At 46.7% G+C, this 20,974-nt stretch overlaps 1 protein-coding gene across 4 annotated transcripts in view; it reads right to left on the bottom strand.

The window, feature by feature from the left end:
• Nucleotides 1–1,255: 1,255 nt before the first annotated feature.
• ddr1 (discoidin domain receptor tyrosine kinase 1) overlaps nucleotides 1,256–20,974 on the bottom strand; it is a 56,205-nt gene continuing 36,486 nt past the window's right edge. The window contains exons 7-21 of one of the 4 annotated variants that reach the window (XM_036944287.1): nucleotides 19,449–19,551; nucleotides 18,492–18,678; nucleotides 14,054–14,303; nucleotides 13,706–13,861; nucleotides 11,828–11,881; nucleotides 10,092–10,258; nucleotides 9,690–9,906; nucleotides 8,228–8,374; nucleotides 7,763–7,916; nucleotides 7,448–7,580; nucleotides 7,028–7,155; nucleotides 6,611–6,808; nucleotides 6,124–6,391; nucleotides 4,354–4,503; nucleotides 1,256–4,195 (exon numbers count right to left, since the gene is read on the bottom strand). In XM_036944287.1, coding sequence (XP_036800182.1) covers nucleotides 4,055–4,195; nucleotides 4,354–4,503; nucleotides 6,124–6,391; nucleotides 6,611–6,808; nucleotides 7,028–7,155; nucleotides 7,448–7,580; nucleotides 7,763–7,916; nucleotides 8,228–8,374; nucleotides 9,690–9,906; nucleotides 10,092–10,258; nucleotides 11,828–11,881; nucleotides 13,706–13,861; nucleotides 14,054–14,303; nucleotides 18,492–18,678; nucleotides 19,449–19,551 — 2,453 coding nt within the window. In that variant the 3' untranslated portion in view covers nucleotides 1,256–4,054. The remainder of the gene's footprint in view (nucleotides 4,196–4,353; nucleotides 4,504–6,123; nucleotides 6,392–6,610; nucleotides 6,809–7,027; nucleotides 7,156–7,447; nucleotides 7,581–7,762; nucleotides 7,917–8,227; nucleotides 8,375–9,689; nucleotides 9,907–10,091; nucleotides 10,259–11,827; nucleotides 11,882–13,705; nucleotides 13,862–14,053; nucleotides 14,304–18,491; nucleotides 18,679–19,448; nucleotides 19,552–20,974) is intronic. The other 3 variants (XM_036944288.1, XM_036944293.1, XM_036944289.1) reach the window with 3 other exon arrangements.

Genomic DNA, 20,974 nt, shown 5'->3' with positions numbered 1-20,974 from the left:
GATGGGTTCCGCTGGTGTACAGCAATCTTTAAGTCATACCACAGATTCTCAACTGGATTGAGGTCTGGGCTTTGACTAGGCCATTCCAAGACATTTAAATGTTGCTTTAGCAGTATGCTTAGGGTCATTGTCCCAGTCTCAAATCTCTGGAAGACTGAAACAGGTTTCCCCTCAAGAATTTTCCTGTATTTAGCACCATCCATCATTCCTTCAATTCTGACCAGTTTCCCCAGTCCCTGCTGATGAAAAAAAACATGGTGTTCTCGGGGTGATGAGAGGTTTTGGGTTTGCGCCAGACATAGTGTTTTCCTTGATGGACAATTTTAGTCTCATCTGACCAGAGTACCTTCTTCCATATGTTTGGGGAGTCTCCCACATGCCGTTTGGTGAACACCAAACCTGTTTGATTATTTTTGTTTCTTTTAAGCAATGTCTTTTTCTGGCCACTCTTCCGTAAAGCCCAGCTCTGTGGAGTGTAAGGCTTAAAGTGGGCCTATAAACAGATACTCCAATCTCCACTGTGGAGCTTTGCAGCTCCTTCAGGGTTATCTTTGCTCTCTTTGTTGCCTCTCTGATTAATGCCCTCCTTACCTGGTCTGTGAGTTTTGGTGCCATATTCTTTCAATTTTTTTATAATGGATTTAATGGTGCTCTGTGGGATGTTTTAAAGTTTGGGATATTTTTTTAATAATTCAACCCTGATCTGTACTTCTCCACAACTTTGTCCCTGACCTCCTTGGTCTTTGTGGTGTTACAGACTTTGGGGCCTTTCAGAACAGATGTGTATGTATACACACTGAGGTCATGTGACACTTAAATAAAGTCCACCTGTGTGCAATCTAACTAATTATGTGACTAAGGTAGTTGGTTGCACCAGATCTTATTTGGGGGCTTCATAGCAAAGGGGGTGAATACATATGAACACACCACTTTTACGTTTTTATTTTTTTTTGAAGCAAGTTATTTTTTTAAATTTCACTTCACCAATTTGGACTATTTTGTATGTTCATTACATGAAATCCATTTAAATTACAGGTTGTAATGCAACAAAATAGTAAAAACACCAAGGGGGATGAATACTATTGCAAGGCACTGTAGTGTAAACTTTGAATTCAAGTGCACTAAGTTATGAAATTATTGTAACATTTATATAAACACAAACGCTCTTTCCTAACTCAAACCCTTTGTCCTCTACATGTGTTGTTTCTTCAGTGTGTGTGTGTGTGTGTTTTAATGACAAAACATTCTTCCTTGCTTTATTTGGAAAGGTTAACTTTATTAAAACTACAAAAATAGACAACACAATGAATTATAATGGCATCAAGGTAAGGTAGCAAGCTTTCTACAGAGGAACAAAAAGAAACCCCAACTGTAACAAAGAAATTCCATATATTAGACAAAATAAAAATTCTGTCCTTTGAAGATGAACCTGATGATGTGTACATATTCTAAGACAAAGGATGACAGCACCACTGACAAGGAGATTCTAAGTACATATACAGGAAATATATATACAAATATGGGTTTAGTTGGGCTACAGTGTATCAAAAAAGGTCAATCGAGACACACATTCGTATGGCACCACCATTCGCACTCATTCAATCAGTAAACAAGGATTATTTGATCATCTTGATTAAGCCTGACACATTATGCAGAACTACACTCAGTGAGGCAGAGTCCACCACGGGCAGCTTATGTTGGGATAATGTAGATGAAAGGTTACTGACAAACTAGAAAGCTTTTGATACAGTTGTTAGTGCTCCTCTTCTCATGAGTGTTTAAATCCGTTGTGATTGACGTTTTAACCATTCGGTCTGATCGTTTCCCTATTGCTGGGTATCTATGTAACACTGGCAGAAAGCATTTGGTGTGCTCTACCTTTCCTCATAAAGCAGACAGAGGTTTTCCAAACCTTTATTTTCCTCCTTGACAACACCTTTTATGAGGCAGTTCTATTTGAACAACAATCCACTGAAATGAATCATGCATACATGATCAACTTTAAGATGATAAATCACAAGACACTGACCTGTTTTTCTGTTTAGAACTACATCTATTTTGACCAGCAATGCCATGTTGGACTGCTATCGGTTCTAACACCAAGGGGATACAGACTGTCTGTACGCTCCAACATCCAGACTGGCATACCAACATGATACTGTTGGGGTAGCTACTCAAAGTGTTGTTAATTAGTTGTTCAACTACAAGTACTGTAACTATGCCCCAAGACTCTACAATTCTAGTGCAAGTATTGGGGCATGCGGCCAGAAACAGCCTTTAAAGTGCAGCTGGTAGTGTATTGGACATATACATGAACCTCCTTTCTGCATCTGGGTCACTGAGTCAGACCCAGCTCCGCTATCCATCGCTGGTAGAAAATCACACCGCTCACCTCACTTACACATGAAAATGGTCATTTACATATATCAGCCCCCACTCCCCTCTAGTCGTCAATCCATCTGTCCATCCATGTTATGCTGTTCCATCAGCTAGTCACCAATCACAACTGTCAGTTTCACATGTGATGTCACAGCACAGGCAGTGTTGTCTGTCTTTCAGTGTGTGTTGCTGTGGGCTATACTATTCCAGCTCCCATAAGGAAGGATGTCTCTCAAATCTCATTGGTTGTAGCACCTCCCTTACTGTACCTGTTCTCTCAGGCAGTGAGGCTCACGTCACGTGACACCAGTCAGTTCTCTCTGGCTCCGGAGGTCCAAAGGGTTTCAGTTTGGAGGTCTGGTAGAGTAACAACCACACACTTCCTGTCCTGGAAAGAGTCATCGAGTCCAGATCAGTTCACATCAGTCCAGTATAACTCCATAGTTACAGCTCAGAGTGGATCAGTTGTGAGAGATATGAGTGAGACTGCAGAATGAAAGGCTTACGGAGTGGTGAGATACTGAGTTGGGTGGAGAGGGAGGCAGAATATAGTCACAACGCCAGCCTAGTCTGGGCTGAGCAGCTGACTGACTGACAGCATTGTGTGTGTGTGTCTAATGCCTGGTGTTACAGACTGCTGGTGGAACAGCTGTTGCTGTGTCTGCTACTGGCCTGTGTATGAGATACCATCATTCTGCTTGCCAGACTTTAACGGGTAGGCCAGAGGAATATAATGCAATATTCAGCCACACTCGTCTGGTTCCATGAGACTAGAGACAACCTTAGACTGGGGTCTGGGATGGAGGGTTTGGGGCTGGGAAGAACTGGGTTATATACTGAAAACTAGTGAAATATACTGGGACATACTCGTTTTCTATATAGTACTAAGACAGCAAACCTTGTGTGCAATTTCACCTCTGTGTGAAAAATGTGTGTGTACCGTTTTGAGATGGAGAAATGTTGACAGTATGAGAATATATATAGACCTTCACCAGTAACCCTAGCACATAATTTATACAATACCAAAAACAGCAGGTCAAGTAATAAAATATCTATATAGGATGATGTGTTAAGTTTATCCCAAAATGTTAATATGCTATTAAACTATGAGTGTCAGAGTATTAATGTCTGACATTGATGCATAATCAGATTGGTATTGTTGATATTCTTTAGAAACGTTATTCAGCGTTACAAATTCATATTAGCTTCATCTACATTACCAAGCATTGTCACATCGCCTCCCCATACGTCTAACAGCTTCCCTGTGTTCGCTAGCAGACCATTGACAGACCATCGGTGGTCCTGGAAGCACTATGCAGAATCAGACACCAACCCACCACCGCACCAACCATTGTGTTGTGTTACATTCTTATCAAGACAATCTAGAGACTACTCAGGGGGGGGGGGGGTAAAGGGGTTTGGGTTGGGGTCTGTCTCGTGGGAGTGAAAACCGAACCAGCGGTGTCTCAGCCTCATCCGCCCATCATTGAGAAATACAAAATATACAAGCAGGCACCCGTCCCTCTACTGCACACCTCTCCCTCTACACCTCCACCACTTCTACACACATCCCTCGCTCAAAGCACTCATCTCTACGATGAATGGCGGAATGAAGGTTGGAGGAGCCGTCTCTCATCCCCCTCTCTCCATCTCACTCTTCCATTCCTCTCTCTCTCTACACCATGTTCATGGCATCCTCTGTGAGGAAGGAGTGAATGTGGGCAAATGATGGGCGGAGCTTGCAGTCCCGGTTCCAGCAGCTCAGCATGAGGTCATAGAGACCCTGAGGACACACATCTGGCCTGCTCAGATACACCTGGGGATGGGGGAGAGAGGAGGGATGGGGGAGAAAGATAGAAAGGGGGAGGTGGAGGGGGGAGACAAAATGGAGGAGGGAGAGATGAGGGTTAAACATTCCATCTACTTAAATGTACTGCTACTGTACTGTATGAGCCTGTGTATGAGTGTGTGTACCTGTCTTCCGTGGTCCCTGAAGAACTCTCCGGCGTTGTCTATGACCTGTTCATCAGTCAGGTTGGAGTAGGGTTGCTCCTGACACACACTCAGCATCTCCCACAGAGTCACACCAAACGCCCACACGTCACTGGCTGTGGTGAACTTCCCCTGCAGAGACACACACTACCTGTTAGTTACTGGTTAGTTCCTTATTTACCACTGCTAACTTACTACTTGTCCCACCATTTTGTTTCTTTCTTTTGTACTGTCCTCATATCTTCCCTATTGTTTTCTTTATGCCTCTCTCTCCTTCCTCGCCCCTCTCTCCTTCCTCGCCCCTCTCTCTCCCTGTGTGTCCTCTCACCATCAGTATACACTCCCAGGCCATCCATCGTATAGGCAGCACGGCCCGCCCCACTCTCTCCTTCCTCGCCCCTCTCTCTCCCTGTGTGTCCTCTCACCATCAGTAAACACTCCCAGGCCATCCATCGTATAGGCAGCACGGCCCGCCCCTCTCTCTCCTTCCTCGCCCTTCTCTCTCCCTGTGTGTCCTCTCACCATCAGTATACACTCCCAGGCCATCCATCGTATAGGCAGCACGGCTCGCCCCTCTCTCTCCTTCCTCGCCCCTCTCTCCTTCCTCGCCCCTCTCTCTCCCTGTGTGTCCTCTCACCATCAGTATACACTCCCAGGCCATCCATCGTATAGGCAGCACGGCTCGCCCCTCTCTCTCCTTCCTCGCCCCTCTCTCCTTCCTCGCCCCTCTCTCTCCCTGTGTGTCCTCTCACCATCAGTATACACTCCCAGGCCATCCATCGTATAGGCAGCACGGCCCGCCCCTCTCTCTCCTTCCTCGCCCCTCTCTCCCTGTGTGTCCTCTCACCATCAGTATACACTCCCAGGCCATTCATCGTATAGGCAGCACGGCCCGCCCCACTCTCTCCTTCCTCGCCCCTCTCTCTCCCTGTGTGTCCTCTCACCATCAGTATACACTCCCAGGCCATCCATCGTATAGGCAGCACGGCCCGCCCCTCTCTCTCCTTCCTCGCCCCTCTCTCCTTCCTCGCCCCTCTCTCCCTGTGTGTCCTCTCACCATCAGTATACACTCCCAGGCCATCCATCGTATAGGCAGCACGGCCCGCCCCACTCTCTCCTTCCTCGCCCTTCTCTCTCCCTGTGTGTCCTCTCACCATCAGTATACACTCCCAGGCCATCCATCGTATAGGCAGCACGGCCCGCCCCACTCTCTCCTTCCTCGCCCCTCTCTCTCCCTGTGTCCTCTCACCATCAGTATACACTCCCAGGCCATCCATCGTATAGGCAGCACGGCCCGCCCCTCTCTCTCCTTCCTCGCCCCTCTCTCCTTCCTCGCCCTTCTCTCTCCCTGTGTGTCCTCTCACCATCAGTATACACTCCCAGGCCATCCATCGTATAGGCAGCACGGCCCGCCCCTCTCTCTCCTTCCTCGCCCTTCTCTCTCCCTGTGTGTCCTCTCACCATCAGTATACACTCCCAGGCCATCCATCGTATAGGCAGCACGGCCCGCCCCACTCTCTCCTTCCTCGCCCCTCTCTCTCCCTGTGTGTCCTCTCACCATCAGTATACACTCCCAGGCCATCCATCGTATAGGCAGCACGGCCCGCCCCTCTCTCTCTTTCCTCGCCCCTCTCTCTCCCTGTGTGTCCTCTCACCATCAGTATACACTCCCAGGCCATCCATCGTATAGGCAGCACGGCCCGCCCCACTCTCTCCTTCCTCGCCCCTCTCTCTCCCTGTGTGTCCTCTCACCATCAGTATACACTCCCAGGCCATCCATCGTATAGGCAGCACGGCTCGCCCCTGGATGCGGTAGTAGTCTCCAGCGTACAGGTTTCTGCTCATCCCAAAGTCGGCGATCTTGATGGGTCTCTCCCCGCCCCGGTCGCCCCCGCTCTCGCCCTTCTCACCCCCCACCAGGCAGTTTCTTGTGGCCAGGTCACGGTGCACGAAGTTCAGAGACGACAGAAACTTCATCCCTGAAGCTATCTGACTGGCCATGGCGATCAGAGCAGGGTAACTGAGAGGGAGGGATGTGTGGTGGAACAGAAGAGATAAGAGGCAGAAATACAATATTTCAGATGCAGGTGGAAAGGTGTTTGTGTATATATGCATCTGTCTTTGTGAAAATGTGTGTGTGACTGTGTGTGTGTGTACTATGTGTGTGTGTATACTATGTGCGTCTGTGTGTGTGTGTACTGTGTGTGTACTATGTGTGCGTACTATGTGTGCGTATTACCTGATGGTGGGGGTGTTGTGTGTGGGTCCGGTCTTGTCCAGCAGGACTCTGTGTGAGAGGTACTGGTTGAGGTCCCCACTCTCCATGTACTCTGTGACCATACAGAGAGGGTCGCTGCTCACACACACTCCCAACAGACGGATGATGTTGGGGTCCTTCAGACGAGACAGAATCTTCCCCTCCTTTAGGAAGTCATTCCTAGGAGGGAGGGAGAGAGAGAGATAGGAGCGAGGGGTGGGGTGGAGGAGAGAGAGATCAACAATTGAAATGAGAAAAAGCTAAAAGAGAAGAGATGGAGTGAGAGAGACAGACTGAGAAAGAAAAACTCAACTTTAGGACCAAAATTAGATGTTCTTAATAGGTCTTAAAATGATAATTGTTCGCTAAATGATTTAGATTAACTATCCTGAGACAGACCTGGCGTTCTTGGAGGCGTCAGGACGCAGTATCTTAACAGCCACCAGCAGAGGGCGTCCTTTCCTCACGTTGAAAGGGAACTCCAGGTTAGGCAGTTCCTGAGGGCTCTCTATCTCACACAGGTGCACCTGAGGAAGGAACCAACAGAAAAAGATACCTTCAGACAACCAACAACCACAACTAAAAATCCAAGTATAGTCACTGTCTCACATGATCAGAAAACCCCCCCGCATCGCCACAAATGACTTCAATGATGCCAGTCTCAGACTACAGAATGTAGTGAACGATAGAGCAGCGGAAGAAGTTAGTGAGAGTTGTCAAGCTAACACACACTTGCACATACACGCACACACACACACACTCAGTATAGTTAAACACATCTACACATACAAACAAGCACACACACACAGGCATACACACCTCTCCAAACTGTCCTTCTCCCAGTTTCTCCTTGAAAACCAGACAGTGTCGGGGCAGTTCAGGCAGGGGGGTGCAGTCTGCTGCAGTGGGGCTGGTGGAGGTCAGGGCTGGCACTGCATACGTGTTGTTACCACTGACAAGACAAATCACAGCTAAGTGTATTGAAAGTGCATTTGAAATCACAACACACTTTAGGGTAGAAACATGAAAAATGCAATAAAGGAGATGAATAAAAGAACATCAAAACAAAGAAAGATCACTGATTCAAGTCCAAGTTAAAACAGTGGGTTTTTAATGGTGATTTAACCCTCCTACCTGACGCCCTGCAGGCTAACGATGTCTGCCTCTGCATAGTGGGGCACGCTGGCGGGGAAGGGGGGAGACAGGGCCGGGTAGGGAGGGGCATCGGGGTACGGGGGAGGCTCCTCCTGCGTGGGGGGCAAGCCCTTCTCCAAGTCCATACCACAGCCTGGAGGGAGGGGGAGGAGGGAAGAAGTTGCGAAAGGAGGGATAGAGGAGTGGAGAGAGGGATGGAAGAGTTGAGAGAGGCGTGCTCAGGCCTTTGTCACAAGCATTTTGAGGCAAATGACTTTATTATGCTTAAAGCACTACACAAAATGGAGTGAATTGATGCAGTGAGAAGGTGATAGACAAACGGTTCATAATCAAACACATGCTCAGCCCTGATGTTACTGTTATTCTAGACAGTATGATTCCAGCTCCATGGAGCTCCAGGAAGGGGGTGAATCCTGGTATTTCCCCCCAGTCAGAGGCTCTTACCCTGGGCCCCATTATTGAGGCTCTTCTCCTGAGGGTGAGAGGAGCTGGCCCTGGCCATAGGGACGGTTAGGGGCCACGAGGAGCCTGAGCCATGCTGCCTCTGATCTGACAGGAGGAGGTCATAGGCTGGGTTGTTTAACAGCAAGGCTGGGGGGACACACATGGAGCACACACACACACACACACACACACACACACAAACCAAGGCACACAACACAAAATAAGGCAAACATGCAATATACACGACAAGGCAAACAGCACAACACAGTACAGCACAACACAGCACAACAAAAACACAACACAACGCAACACAAGTTAGCGAAACACAGCATACCAGTGACAATACAAGGGGAGGATGCATTAAGTTGGGGAGAACAGAACAGGTCTGCAGAGCAAAGACCAGGCAAGGTTAACACAACTCAGACAATGAACAAACGTAACAACCACAGGGGTATAATGTACATGTGGGAGGATCATATTTCTGTTATTCAGCATAATAATGCTCCTGTGATATTGTTATTCTTCTGTATAATATGTGACACTGTTCAAATCTGACACAGTGGATAGTAAAGACAGCATAGTGGCCGCCTGCAGCGCGGAGCAACTAGGAATGCTCTCTCTCTCTCTTCCTCTTTCCTTCCCATCAGTCAACAATAGTTATCTTATGCCCTGTCTGGGTGGGTGTGTGTGTGTGGGTGTGTCCCCCATATTTGCCTGTCTGTGTCTATCAGCAGGATCTGATGGTGTCATGTTTAGTTTTAGTGTTTGATCTGTTGTGTGTTTACTGTACTGTACCACATCTCCTTTGTGTGTTTACTGTACTATACCACATCTCCTTTGTGTGTTTACTGTACTATACCACATCTCCTTTGTGTGTTTACTGTACTATACCACATCTCCTTTGTGTGTTTACTGTACTATACCACATCTCCTTTGTGTGTTTACTGTACTATACCACATCTCCTTTGTGTCTTTACTGTACTATACCACATCTCCTTTGTGTCTTTACTGTACTGTACCACATCTCCTTTGTGTGTTTACTGTACCACATCTCCTTTGTGTGTTTACTGTACCACATCTCCTTTGTGTGTTTACTGTACCACATCTCCTTTGTGTGTTTACTGTACCACATCTCCTTTGTGTGTTTACTGTACCACATCTCCTTTGTGTGTTTACTGTACCACATCTCCTTTGTGTGTTTACCACGTTCTCTTTTTCTAGCCAAATCAACTGGCTAATTGATATAGCAGTTGCTAGATTTGATTTTCTTTCTTGTAATAATACAGCACATTCTCCAGTACCAGTTCAATGTGTCTGTCAGTCTGCCTGTCTGCCAGTCTGTATATCTGTCTGTGTGTGTCTGCCTGTCTGTGTGTGTCTGCCTGTCTGTGTCTTTCTCTCTAACTGTGTGTCAAACTGACACTCTCTGTGTGTTTGCGGTCTTACTGCAACCATGTCTTACCGGTGCTGTCTCGTCCGGTGCTGTCTTGTCCTAGTGGTCGGAGCAGTGCGCTGGGCTCCTGGTACTCTCCCTCTCCGTCGCAGCGCTCCCTGTCGTCAGGGAAAGTGTGTATACGCTGGTAGCGGCTGGAGTAGCTGTGTGTGTTGTTGATCACCACGTTGTCCGAGGGGACGGACAGATGGACACGCAGCTCGTCACTGGACAGGCTGCCCTGGGCCTGGAGAGGACAAGGAGAGGGTTAGCAAAACACACACACACGCGACACACACATTCTCACACGTTACTGGACAGACTCATTTGAACCTGAAAGGCCAACACGCACATTAAGTAAGAATGTAAAGATACGTGAGACAGATAGTGGTAGCCATTTTGAAAGTCATGCTGAAAGCCTTCCTCCATCACCTTGCCCAGTATCTTCTTCCAGTATTGCCTCCACAGAATGACAGCGATCACAGTCAATAGCAGCAGGATGATGCCCACCAGGCAGCCAATCAGGATGGCTGTGTTGCTGCTGTCGTCCTTGGCGACAGGAAGGCCCGCCCCTGGGGTCACAGCATCGAAGTCGGCCCCTGAGAAGAACATAAATGTAATGAAGTGCATGTGTGTGTTTGCGACAGTATACAGCTGTGGAAAACATTGAGAGCACTGCAAAATGACCTGTTTCTCTGGTTTGACTATTTATAGGTCTGTGTTTGGGTAACATGAACATTTGAGTTTTATTCTATAAACTACTGACAACATTTCTCCCAAATACATTTTTTTCATTTAGAGCATTTATTTGCAGAAAATTACAACTGGCCAAAATAACAAAAAAGATGCAGTGTTTTTCAATGGGGTTCAGGTCTGGAGATTGGGCTGTCCATGACAGGGTCTTGATCTGGTGGTCCTCCATCCACACCTTGATTGACCTGGCTATGTGGCATGGAGCATTGACCTGCTGGAAAAACCAATCCTCAGAGGTGGGGAACATTGTCAGAGCAGAAGGAAGCTAGTTTTCTTCCAGGGCAACGTTGTACGTGGCTTGATTCATGCGTCCTTCACAAAGGTGCTGAAGCACCCCCAGATCATCACCAATCCTCCACCACATTTCACAGTGGGTGTGAGACACTGCAAATAAATGCTCTAAATGACAATATTTTTATTTGGAATTTGGGAGAAATGTTGTCAGTAGTTTATAGAATAAAACTAAAATGTTAATTTTACCCAAACACAGACCTATAAATAGTAAAACCAGAGAAACAGATACTTTTGCAGTGCTCTCAATTTTTTCCAGAGCTGTATGTGGTACGTGAGAGAGTCAGTATTTCATCAGTAAATGTGTAAGTGTTAATGTGCTTTGCAGTCTGTGTATTAGCACGGTCTGTATAGGCAGAGAGGGAGCTGCTAAGAACGCACCTGTCTGTCACACCCAAATACTTTAATCAAGCTCACTGACTGTCTGGTGTGTGTGTGTGTGTGTGTGCGCGCGCGTGTGTGTGTGTGTGTGTGTGTGTGTGTGTGTGCGCTCATGCCGGGGAGGTCTGTGAAAGCCTCAGGGCTGGTCTTGGGGACAGAATGTTTTAGCTGTGTTTTCTGTTCCAGATGACCTTGCATGAGAGCAGCAGCTCTGATTATATAGGAAATAGAATGCACACAGTTTATGAGTTTAGCTCAAACATGCAAAACAGTGTTGTAAAGTGAGATCTCTCTCTCGGCATGCGCATATATTCAAACAAACACATCCAAAGCCACAGAACCATAGCCGTTAAGACAGACATAGCACTACACACCCACCACAGTGGAACCCACTGCCGCCCTCTAAAAAGGCCTGGAATTGTCTGGTGTTCCATGATCTGATGTTCCTTAGTTCCACAGTGGTTCCGTCAACATGCAGTTAGGGAGATCACAGGAAAGAAGCAGTGGTGTTGTTGTATGTGAATATGATGAGGTACCACAAAGCAACATGCTGTGTTAAGTGTGTTACACTCTTTAGCCCAGAGTCAAAACATTAACTCCACCGGTTCATCCTTCCCCCCTGCCCTTCATCCCTCCTTCTGAACCCGTGGTCTCAGGACAGCTCTAAGCTGTGTTAAACAGACCAGTTATCAGGGGAAATGTCCTTTCCCTCTTTCCACCCCCCCTCCCCCTCCCTCTCTCACCTGACAGTGTGCTGTTACCCGTGTTGTCCATCATGGGGTTGGTGGTGGGGGGTTCTGGAGGAACGAGGGATGGAAGGAGTGATAAGACAGAGGAGAAGAGAGAGTTCCTCTCAAGGTACTGAAAAGCATGAGAGTGATGATATGTAGCATATGAGATGTCCAACTCCACGTGGACAATAAAGATGATTATTCTGTAGACGACCATGTTGCCAGACAACGCTGCAGTGTAGATGACCATGTGCCAGACAAAGCTGCAGTGTAGACGACCATGTTGCCAGACAACGCTGCAGTGTAGATGACCATGTGCCAGACAAAGCTGCAGTGTAGATGACCATGTGCCAGACAAAGCTGCAGTGTAGACGACCATGTTGCCAGACAACGCTGCAGTGTAGACGACCATGTTGCCAGACAACGCTGCAGTGTAGACGACCATGTTGCCAGACAACGCTGCAGTGTAGACGACCATGTTGCCAGACAAAGCTGCAGTGTAGACGACCATGTTGCCAGACAAAGCTGCAGTGTAGACGACCATGTTGCCAGACAAAGCTGCAGTGTAGACGACCATGTTGCCAGACAAAGCTGCAGTGTAGACGACCATGTTGCCAGACAAAGCTGCAGTGTAGACGACCATGTTGCCAGACAAAGCTGCAGTGTAGACGACCATGTTGCCAGACAAAGCTGCAGTGTAGACGACCATGTTGCCAGACAAAGCTGCAGTGTAGACGACCATGTTGCCAGACAAAGCTGCAGTGTAGACGACCATGTTGCCAGACAAAGCTGCAGCGTAGACGACCATGTTGCCAGACAAAGCTGCAGTGTAGACGACCATGTTGCCAGACAAAGCTGCAGTGTAGACGACCATGTTGCCAGACAAAGCTGCAGTGTAGACGACCATGTTGCCAGACAACGCTGCAGCGTAGACGACCATGTTGCCAGACAACGCTGCAGTGTAGACGACCATGTTGCCAGACAAAGCTGCAGTGTAGACGACCATGTTGCCAGACAACGCTGCAGCGTAGATGACCATGTTGCCAGACAAAGCTGCAGTGTAGACGGCCATGTTGTCAGACAAAGCTGCAGTGTAGACGACCATGTTGCCAGACAACGCTGCAGTGTAGACGACCATGTTGCCAGACAAAGCTGCAGTGTAGACGACCATGTTGCCAGACAAACCTGCAGTGTAGACGACCATGTTGCCAGACAACGCTGCAGTGTAGACGACCATGTTGCCAGACAAAGCTGCAGTGTAGACGACCATGTTGCCAGACAACGCTGCAGTGTAGACGACCATGTTGCCAGACAACGCTGCAGTGTAGACGACCATGTTGCCAGACAAAGCTGCAGTGTAGACGACCATGTTGCCAGACAAACCTGCAGTGTAGACGACCATGTTGCCAGACAACGCTGCAGTGTAGACGACCATGTTGCCAGACAACGCTGCAGTGTAGACGACCATGTTGCCAGACAAAGCTGCAGTGTAGATGGCTGTTGTGTGAGGTTGGACTGAGGCCAGGGGTTTTAACACAGCATGATGGACAGAGGAGGAGGCGCCTCACACATGGCTCCTTTCTATGGTGTGGTTACTTCTTATACCCTGTCTTTTTTGTCATTGCATGTTTCTGGAAATGCTTTAAAGACACGACTTAGAACACTGCATGCCCACACTCGACCCACCCGTTGTGATGAGGGGCAAGAGGGAAAAGAGGAGGAGAAAGGGGAGAGGAGAATGGAATGGGAATGGAGGAGGGGTGAAAATGGGGAAGATGGGAAGTAAGGGGAAAGGATGAGGGATGAGAGGAGAGTGGGACGAAAGGGGGATGAATGGAATAGAGGGGGATGAGAGGTAGAGGTACAAGTGGTGAAAGAGAGGCGACTCACCTGAGGGAACGCTAGTGAAGTTGGAGGAGTTGTGGTTGAGGGCGGGGCTGACGGAGGAGGGGAAGACAGGAGGAGGACGAGGAGTAGCGGAGGAGACCGGAGGAGCAGGAAGAGCAGAGCCCGTGTCCATGGGGTCGACACCCTCCCCGTACGGCTCTGAGAGAGAGAGATGGGGATAAACAAGAATAGGATGATCTACTTCCTAAGACAATCAGAGAACCATGAATCCCACAGAGTAGAAGGGGAGAGAGAGACTGAGAATCAGAGAGATAATGTTAAAATGACAGAAATAATGAGAAAAGGAGAGAAGAGGAGTGAGAATGAAAGAGAGCAATACCCTGAACGTACCGGAGTAGAAGGAGATCTCAGAGATGAGCATCCATCGGTCTGCGAAGGCAAACTGGCAACGTAAGATCTGGGCAGGGCGACCCCCCAGGGGCAGGGAGATGGGGCGTGAGGAGGGGTCCTTCAGGTCCTCTAGAGGTACAGCCAGGGAGAGGGGGGGCGAGGACCAGGGGAGTAAGAGGCCAGGTTTAAACTGACAATCTACCTTACTGAAGACCCTCACACCCTGGGTGTGACGGTTATTACTGTGGACCTGGATGGGGAGGGGGGAGAGGGAGGGAAGAGAGGGGGGGGGGGGCTCAGTTACACCAGCTCTGTCAGGAGGAATGGGCCAAAATTCACCCAACTTATTGTGGAAAGCTTGTGTAAGGCTACCCACAACGTTTGACCCAATTTAAACAATTTTCTATGGCTACAAAGCACAGGGAGGAAGGTGAGCCATGGTCGGCTTTGATGCAGTGGAAATAAACATAGTCCGTGTTTTAATTGTGCTCCAACTTCTTGTTACCTCGAATTAGTCCTTTTGGAAGTTTTTCTTGGTAAGCCGTTCTCATGATTTTGTTGTTGAGCACCCCTCCTTTCCTTTGTTTTCTGAAGTGTGAATGTAACACTAAAACCCTGCAGTTATAATGCATCGTTAGCCTTATGACCATGTACTACCTCCTTATAATAGGAACATCACATTAGACTGAGGTACTAGGTGGAAAATAACACAAATGAGTGAAAGTGGAAAGTGATTAGTGACAAAGTACGAGAGGGAAAAACGGAGAGGGGGAAACAGAGAGGGGGAAACGGAGAGGGGGAAACGGAGAGGGGGAAATGGAGAGGTGATTGATTGGAGAAAATACATTTTACAGCCCAGCAGAGGGACACGGACACGGCAGGAGAGAAAGGTTCCATCTATGTCTATAGACCATCACTGCTACCTAGTGTGTGTGTGTGTGTGCGAGTGCGAGTGTGTGTGTGTGTGTGTGTGTGTGTGTGTGTGTGTGAGAGAGAGAGAGTGAGAGTGAGAGTAGAGAGAGCAGGAAGAGAGGGAGAGCAGGAAGAGAGGGAGAGCAGGAAGAGAGGGAGAGAGAGGGAATAGAGAGAAATAGAAAGGATAGATGGTGAGGAAGATAGATGGTGAGGAAGATAGATGGTGAGGAAGATAGATGGTGAGGTAGATAGAGGTTCAGGGGGGAAAGGTGGGGAATAGAATAGCCAGGAAGAGAGGGAGAATACAGGGGAAAGGGGGATAGGGCATCTGGAGAGAGGGAAAGGGGGATAGGGCATCTGGAGAGAGGGAAAGGGGGATAGGGCATCTGGAGGGAGGGAAAGGGGGATAGGGCATCTGGAGAGAGGGAAATAAAGGGTGAGTGAGAAATGCTCCCTCTAATGGGGAATTAAGGGCTGGTATTAAGACTCTACTGACAGGTTAGTCATTAACCTGACACTTACAGTAGGGAAAATCTCTAACTAAAACCACATGTGTATATCTGTGTAATACAAACACACACACCCATATATGCTCTCATGCACACTCCTGGAACACAACACGGAGGTTAATATGTAACTGATTGTAATCTGGAGGGGGCCTAATAATTCAACAAAGCAAAACCTGCTGGGTAATCTGATCTGCACAGGCCTGGCTAGAAAACATACATTATGTTCTTGTTATTTCGTGCTTAAGTCTTCCTGTTGCATTCTTCTAGAACATGTTTCTGCTCACTGCAATGCACTTATTTCTGAGTTGGATGAAAACATCCTACTAACTGACTGAAATGTGAATGAAAGAACAAGGAACATATGACAAGTAAGTAGGTTAGAGGAGAACAGACCCTTATTAGGCCGTCATTGTAAATAATAATTATGCTCTCAAATCGATTCACCTGGATAAATAAGAAAGGTACAAAAGTATTTTCCTGATTTTCTCTACTTTTGCATATTTTTGATACTGAGTGTTATCAGATCTTCAACCAAAACCTAATATTAGATAAAAGGAACCCGCGTTTACAAATAACAAAAAAATGATACTTATTTTATATATTTAATGAACAAAGTGATGCAACACCCAATGCCCCTGTGTGAAAAAGTAATTGCCCCCTTACACTCAATAACTGGTTGTGCCACCTTGAACTGCAATGACTCCAACTAAATGCGTCCATTCTCTCATATCGCTGTGGAGGAAGTGACCCTGGATGATCATCAAGACTCTTGGAAGAATGTTATATAGACAATGAGTCAACAGTATAACTTCTTGGATGACATGGTTCCCATTATGGCTGGAGAAAACCAAACACTGCATTCCACAGTAAGAACATCATACCAACGGTCAAGCGTGGTGGTGGTAGTGTTATGGTTTGAGGATGCTTTGCTGCCTCAGGACCTGGACGACTTGTCTTATAGAAGGAACCATGAATTCTGCTCTGTATCAGAGAATTCTACAGGTGAATATCAGGCCATCCGTCTGAGTTGAAGCTGAAGCTCAGCTGGGTCATGCAGCAAGACAATGATCCAAAATACACAATCAATTCTACATGACCGAACCCCAATTGAGATGTTGCGGCAGGACTTGAAACAAGCAGTTCATGCTTGAAAACCCACAAATGTCACTGAGTTAAAGCAGTTCTGATAGAAGAGTGTGACAAAACTCCTCCACAGTGACGTGAGAGACTGATCAACTACTACAGGAAGCGTTTGGTTGGAGTCATTGAAACTAAAGGTGGCACAGACAGTTATTGAGTGTAATAGGTATTGGATGTTATTTCATTTATTTTATAAACTAAGTTATGTAAGAATGTAATTATTTTATTATTCATTCACTCAGGTTCCCTTTATCTAATATTAGGTTTTGGTTGAAGATATGATAACATTCAGTATCAAAAATATGCAAAAGTATAGAAAATTAGAACGCGAGAGAGAGAACGAGAAAGAGAGAACAAGAGAGAACGAGAACAAGAGAGAACAAGAGAGAGAAAGAACAATAGAATGAGAACAAGAGAACGAGAGAGAACAAGAGAATGAGAACAAGAGAACGAGAGAGAACAAGAGAATGAGAGAGAGAACGAGAGAGAACAAGAGAATGAGAGCAAGAACGAGAGAGAACAAGAGAATGAGAGAGAATGAGAGAGAGAACGAGAGAGAACAAGAGAATGAGAGAGAGAATGAGAGAGAACGAGAGAGAACAAGAGAATGAGAGAGAGAACGAGAGAGAGAGAGAGAACGAGAGATAGAGAGGGAACAAGAGAGAAAGAGAGAGAGAGAACAAGAGAGAGAGAGAGAGAGAGAGAGAGAGAGTGAGAACAAGAGGGAACAAGAGAGAGAGAGAAGAGAAGAGAGAGAGAGTTAGCTAGGTAACGGAACACGTTCCTCTCCTGGGAGTGTCCTAGAACCAGGTTAGAGAACATATCACCCTTTAGGGAAGGCAGACATGTCAGGTTCAGGTTCCTGCAGTTATTTATGTGAACGGTGTGCCCTTCCCTTCAGGTGTATGTTTGCTGAGATAAGACCAGGGAACGCATTGGGAAAAGGCAGGGAAGAAAACTGCTTCAGCTCAGGGAAAACATCAGGAACAGGATTGAGTTAAGACTACAGGAGAAGTTATTGAAACGATCTATATAGAAAAACAAAACCACAGGAAAAAGTGTCAGGAAAAACTTTTAGGAAAGCGATAGAAAGCTTTAGATCGCTTAGGTGCAGTGCAGCATTCCGAGAGGACTGGGAAAACACTGGGATAGTTCAAGAATTCCCACCGTTAACGGCATAGCATAGGGGAACTAATGATAACACTGAAAAGTTAAAAACAGATTACTTATTGTTTGTATCTAGACTGGACTTTCTTTCATTCTTCCTGCTTGTTTTCTTTTATCTCATTCATTTTATTGTTTTAAATACACTTTCATTCAAGTTTTTTGGGGATTTAATAATATGTGTTTTTATAGTGGGCAGATCTCCAATTCCAGCCCTAACCAACATTCCAGACTGACTCCATTCCAGAAGAGGAAACAACAGGACATTAAACTGGGTTCACATATTAAACTGGGTTCACACATTCCAAAGTCTTCCAACATAACAACACAACATTTCACCATAAAGAAACCATCAAACCACAACCACACATACAGCCAGTGATACAACCTAATGGCCCCCAGAGACCAGACTACAGACAACAGACAAACAATGATAAACGACAGGATAATGGAAAGCTAATATGATGGTGGGACTGAGAGGGTAATTTAAGACAATGTGTTACTGGCTAGTCACATGATGTTAAAGAGATATAAAGTGATGTGTTGTGTAATGTTGGTCAACATCTTTGTATAATAGATCATTTGAAGGTTTTATAGAGATGTATTGGACTGTGTGAGCCAAGGATTTTGGGGGGATTTTTGGACTTAAAGAGAGACACACGTAGACATAAGGGACACACACACACACACACACACATACATCCTCTTACTTGCATGGTGTGGAAGCTGCGTGTCTTTTCGAAGTGGAACTCGATGTCAACGCTGCCCTGCCCCAGAGCCTCTCTGCTCCAGCCCAGGTAGTCATACCCCGGCCACACTCTCAGCTCCTTGGTCTCTGTGAAGTCATTCCCTCCTAACACACCGTCAAACAGCTGGCCCAGGCCTCCGAACTGAACCCTAAACACATACATACAGTACACACACATTATTACACCGTTATACATATATTGTACACATGCCAAGGCATACACAGTCATACATTGTACATGCACACACCCACATCCTAACATATACAGAAGTACACACACACACACACACACACACACACACACACCTCAAACCCCTGTGTCTCAGGTTTCACACACACAGACACACACACAGTATATAGATCTGGGTTGCGTCAAAACCATTAGCTCACCCGCTATGAAAACAGTTGTGCCCCATTAAAAAGGTATATGTGAATATAACCTCCCTACTTCTCCCCCATCCCTGGACAATACAGTCTGGAAACAGAGTACAACTCCCTCAGCAAATAAAGTCTGACTCCAGATAATTTAATTCTTATTCGATTAGGTGGACAGAGAAAATAAACATTGGGTAGAGGAGTTGTTTCGTGTGTGTGTGTATGACAGACTAAAGCCATTTGGCTGACTGCGGATCACTAAGGCCCTGTTCACTACTAACAGATGGGATGAGTCCAGGAGCAGAGCAGCACCGGAGGGGGTCTGCAGATGATGGAGGCCATGTTTCAGCTAGCTACTGGTTCCTTTATATACTCATCCATATTTTACCAGTTATGGTTGGCTGAGTACACATTCTCATTTATAGCAACAACCTGGGGAAAAGTTGCATTTGTGTGAGAACCAACTAAAGCCAACGGAGGATGAAGACCAATCTCAAGTAGCCAGCCAATACCCACAGAGCTGAGAGAGGAGGATGATGCTTACCCTGACTCTACGCTGCCATCGTAGGTGGAATCGTTGAGGTACACAGGTGAGCCAGACAGGTGCATCACATGACCCACTGGAGCTGTGTACACCAACAGGCCATCTGAGCGAGAGAGAGACCGAGAGTCAGACAGACAGAGAGTCAGACAGACAGAGAGTCAGACAGACAGAGAGTCAGACAGACAGACAGACAGAGAGTCAGACAGAGAGTCAGACAGAGAGTCAGACAGAGAGTCAGACAGAGAGTCAGACAGATAGACAGATAGACAGATAGACAGATAGACAGATAGACAGATAGAGAGGGGAGATGAAGTATATAGAGAGAGATTACATTAATAATATACACTTTAATAAGATACAGCATATATCATCTTTACCATCGCCTGGTCAGCTACACATGAACTACATACGTTGGTTAAGCCTGTGTTCAGGAGATGAGAAACACACAGGCAGAGCAGACATCTCTCCAGTGAAACATTAGACCCTCTCTCCCCCCAGTCAGCCTGTATGGCTAATCAGCATGTTCTCCTAGCACAGGTCTGAAGTCACTCACTGTAACTACCTTCACCTTCAGCGCTCACATCCATAATAAACACAGCTTTTACAGAAGGAGGGAGTGTGTGTGTGTGTGTTTGTGTGCGCACGTATGTGCATGTCTGTACATGTGTGTCCGTGTGTGTGGGGGACAAGGGCTCAGTCCCATTGGGGTCTTGCACAATAAACAAACCACATAGCATACCCGTTCCCCGCCACAATGTAAAACGTGATGATGGAACAGGAATGTGTGCCGGGAAATGTGTCTGCCATTTCTGTGAATCTGCATGTTATAGTGTTAGTGGTTCCAGAGACAGAAACCTCTCTAACAGACAATAATTCCAGGAAGATAGTCAGTCTATCCCCAGAGAGACACACAGAGGGTGAGTCTTAAATGACACCCTATTCCCTATACAGTGCACTACTTTTGACCAGAGCCCTGTTCAGGGAATAGCTAGTGCCATTTGGGATGCATCCAGATGCAGCGGCCCCAGGCATTAAGGCTCAGCACTAGGCTTGATTTACAGCCAGTCAGCCAGCCATTGTGTAAAGGGAGGAGGACAGAGAGGAGAGAGGAGACGTGTCCCACCCATAAACACAGTGTAATTCACTGGTGCTCTGTGAGCATACCATCTATCATCCTCTGTGCTGTAGTGTCACTTATCTGTGGTAAAACGGGATGGTTTTATCTCCGGCCAAACCAGACAGTAAATTAAAAGTCATGGTGAGTGAATCCTATGACCATATCTGCAGAAATACGTGCTTGAAGACACATAATCAGCCTTATTTCTCAAATCTAGAAAACAGACTGTAAATTCAAGGCGACACACACACATCTAAGGATGGTGAAGTCGTTGGCCATCCCCCTAAGTGTCTGGAGTGCAGACAGCAGAGATATGAGTAGACAGAGTGATGTCTGCTATGCTGTGATCTTCCAAAGGCCTTCTTTTCAGTGTCTGTCTGTATCCACCTAATACTCTTAGATAAAAAGG

Source organism: Oncorhynchus mykiss, chromosome 2 (genome assembly GCF_013265735.2).
Source record: "Oncorhynchus mykiss isolate Arlee chromosome 2, USDA_OmykA_1.1, whole genome shotgun sequence".
NCBI classification, from domain to species: domain Eukaryota; kingdom Metazoa; phylum Chordata; class Actinopteri; order Salmoniformes; family Salmonidae; genus Oncorhynchus; species Oncorhynchus mykiss.
The sequence above is the reverse complement of the archived record's forward strand: the minus strand, read 5'-3'. Positions and strand labels throughout refer to the sequence as shown.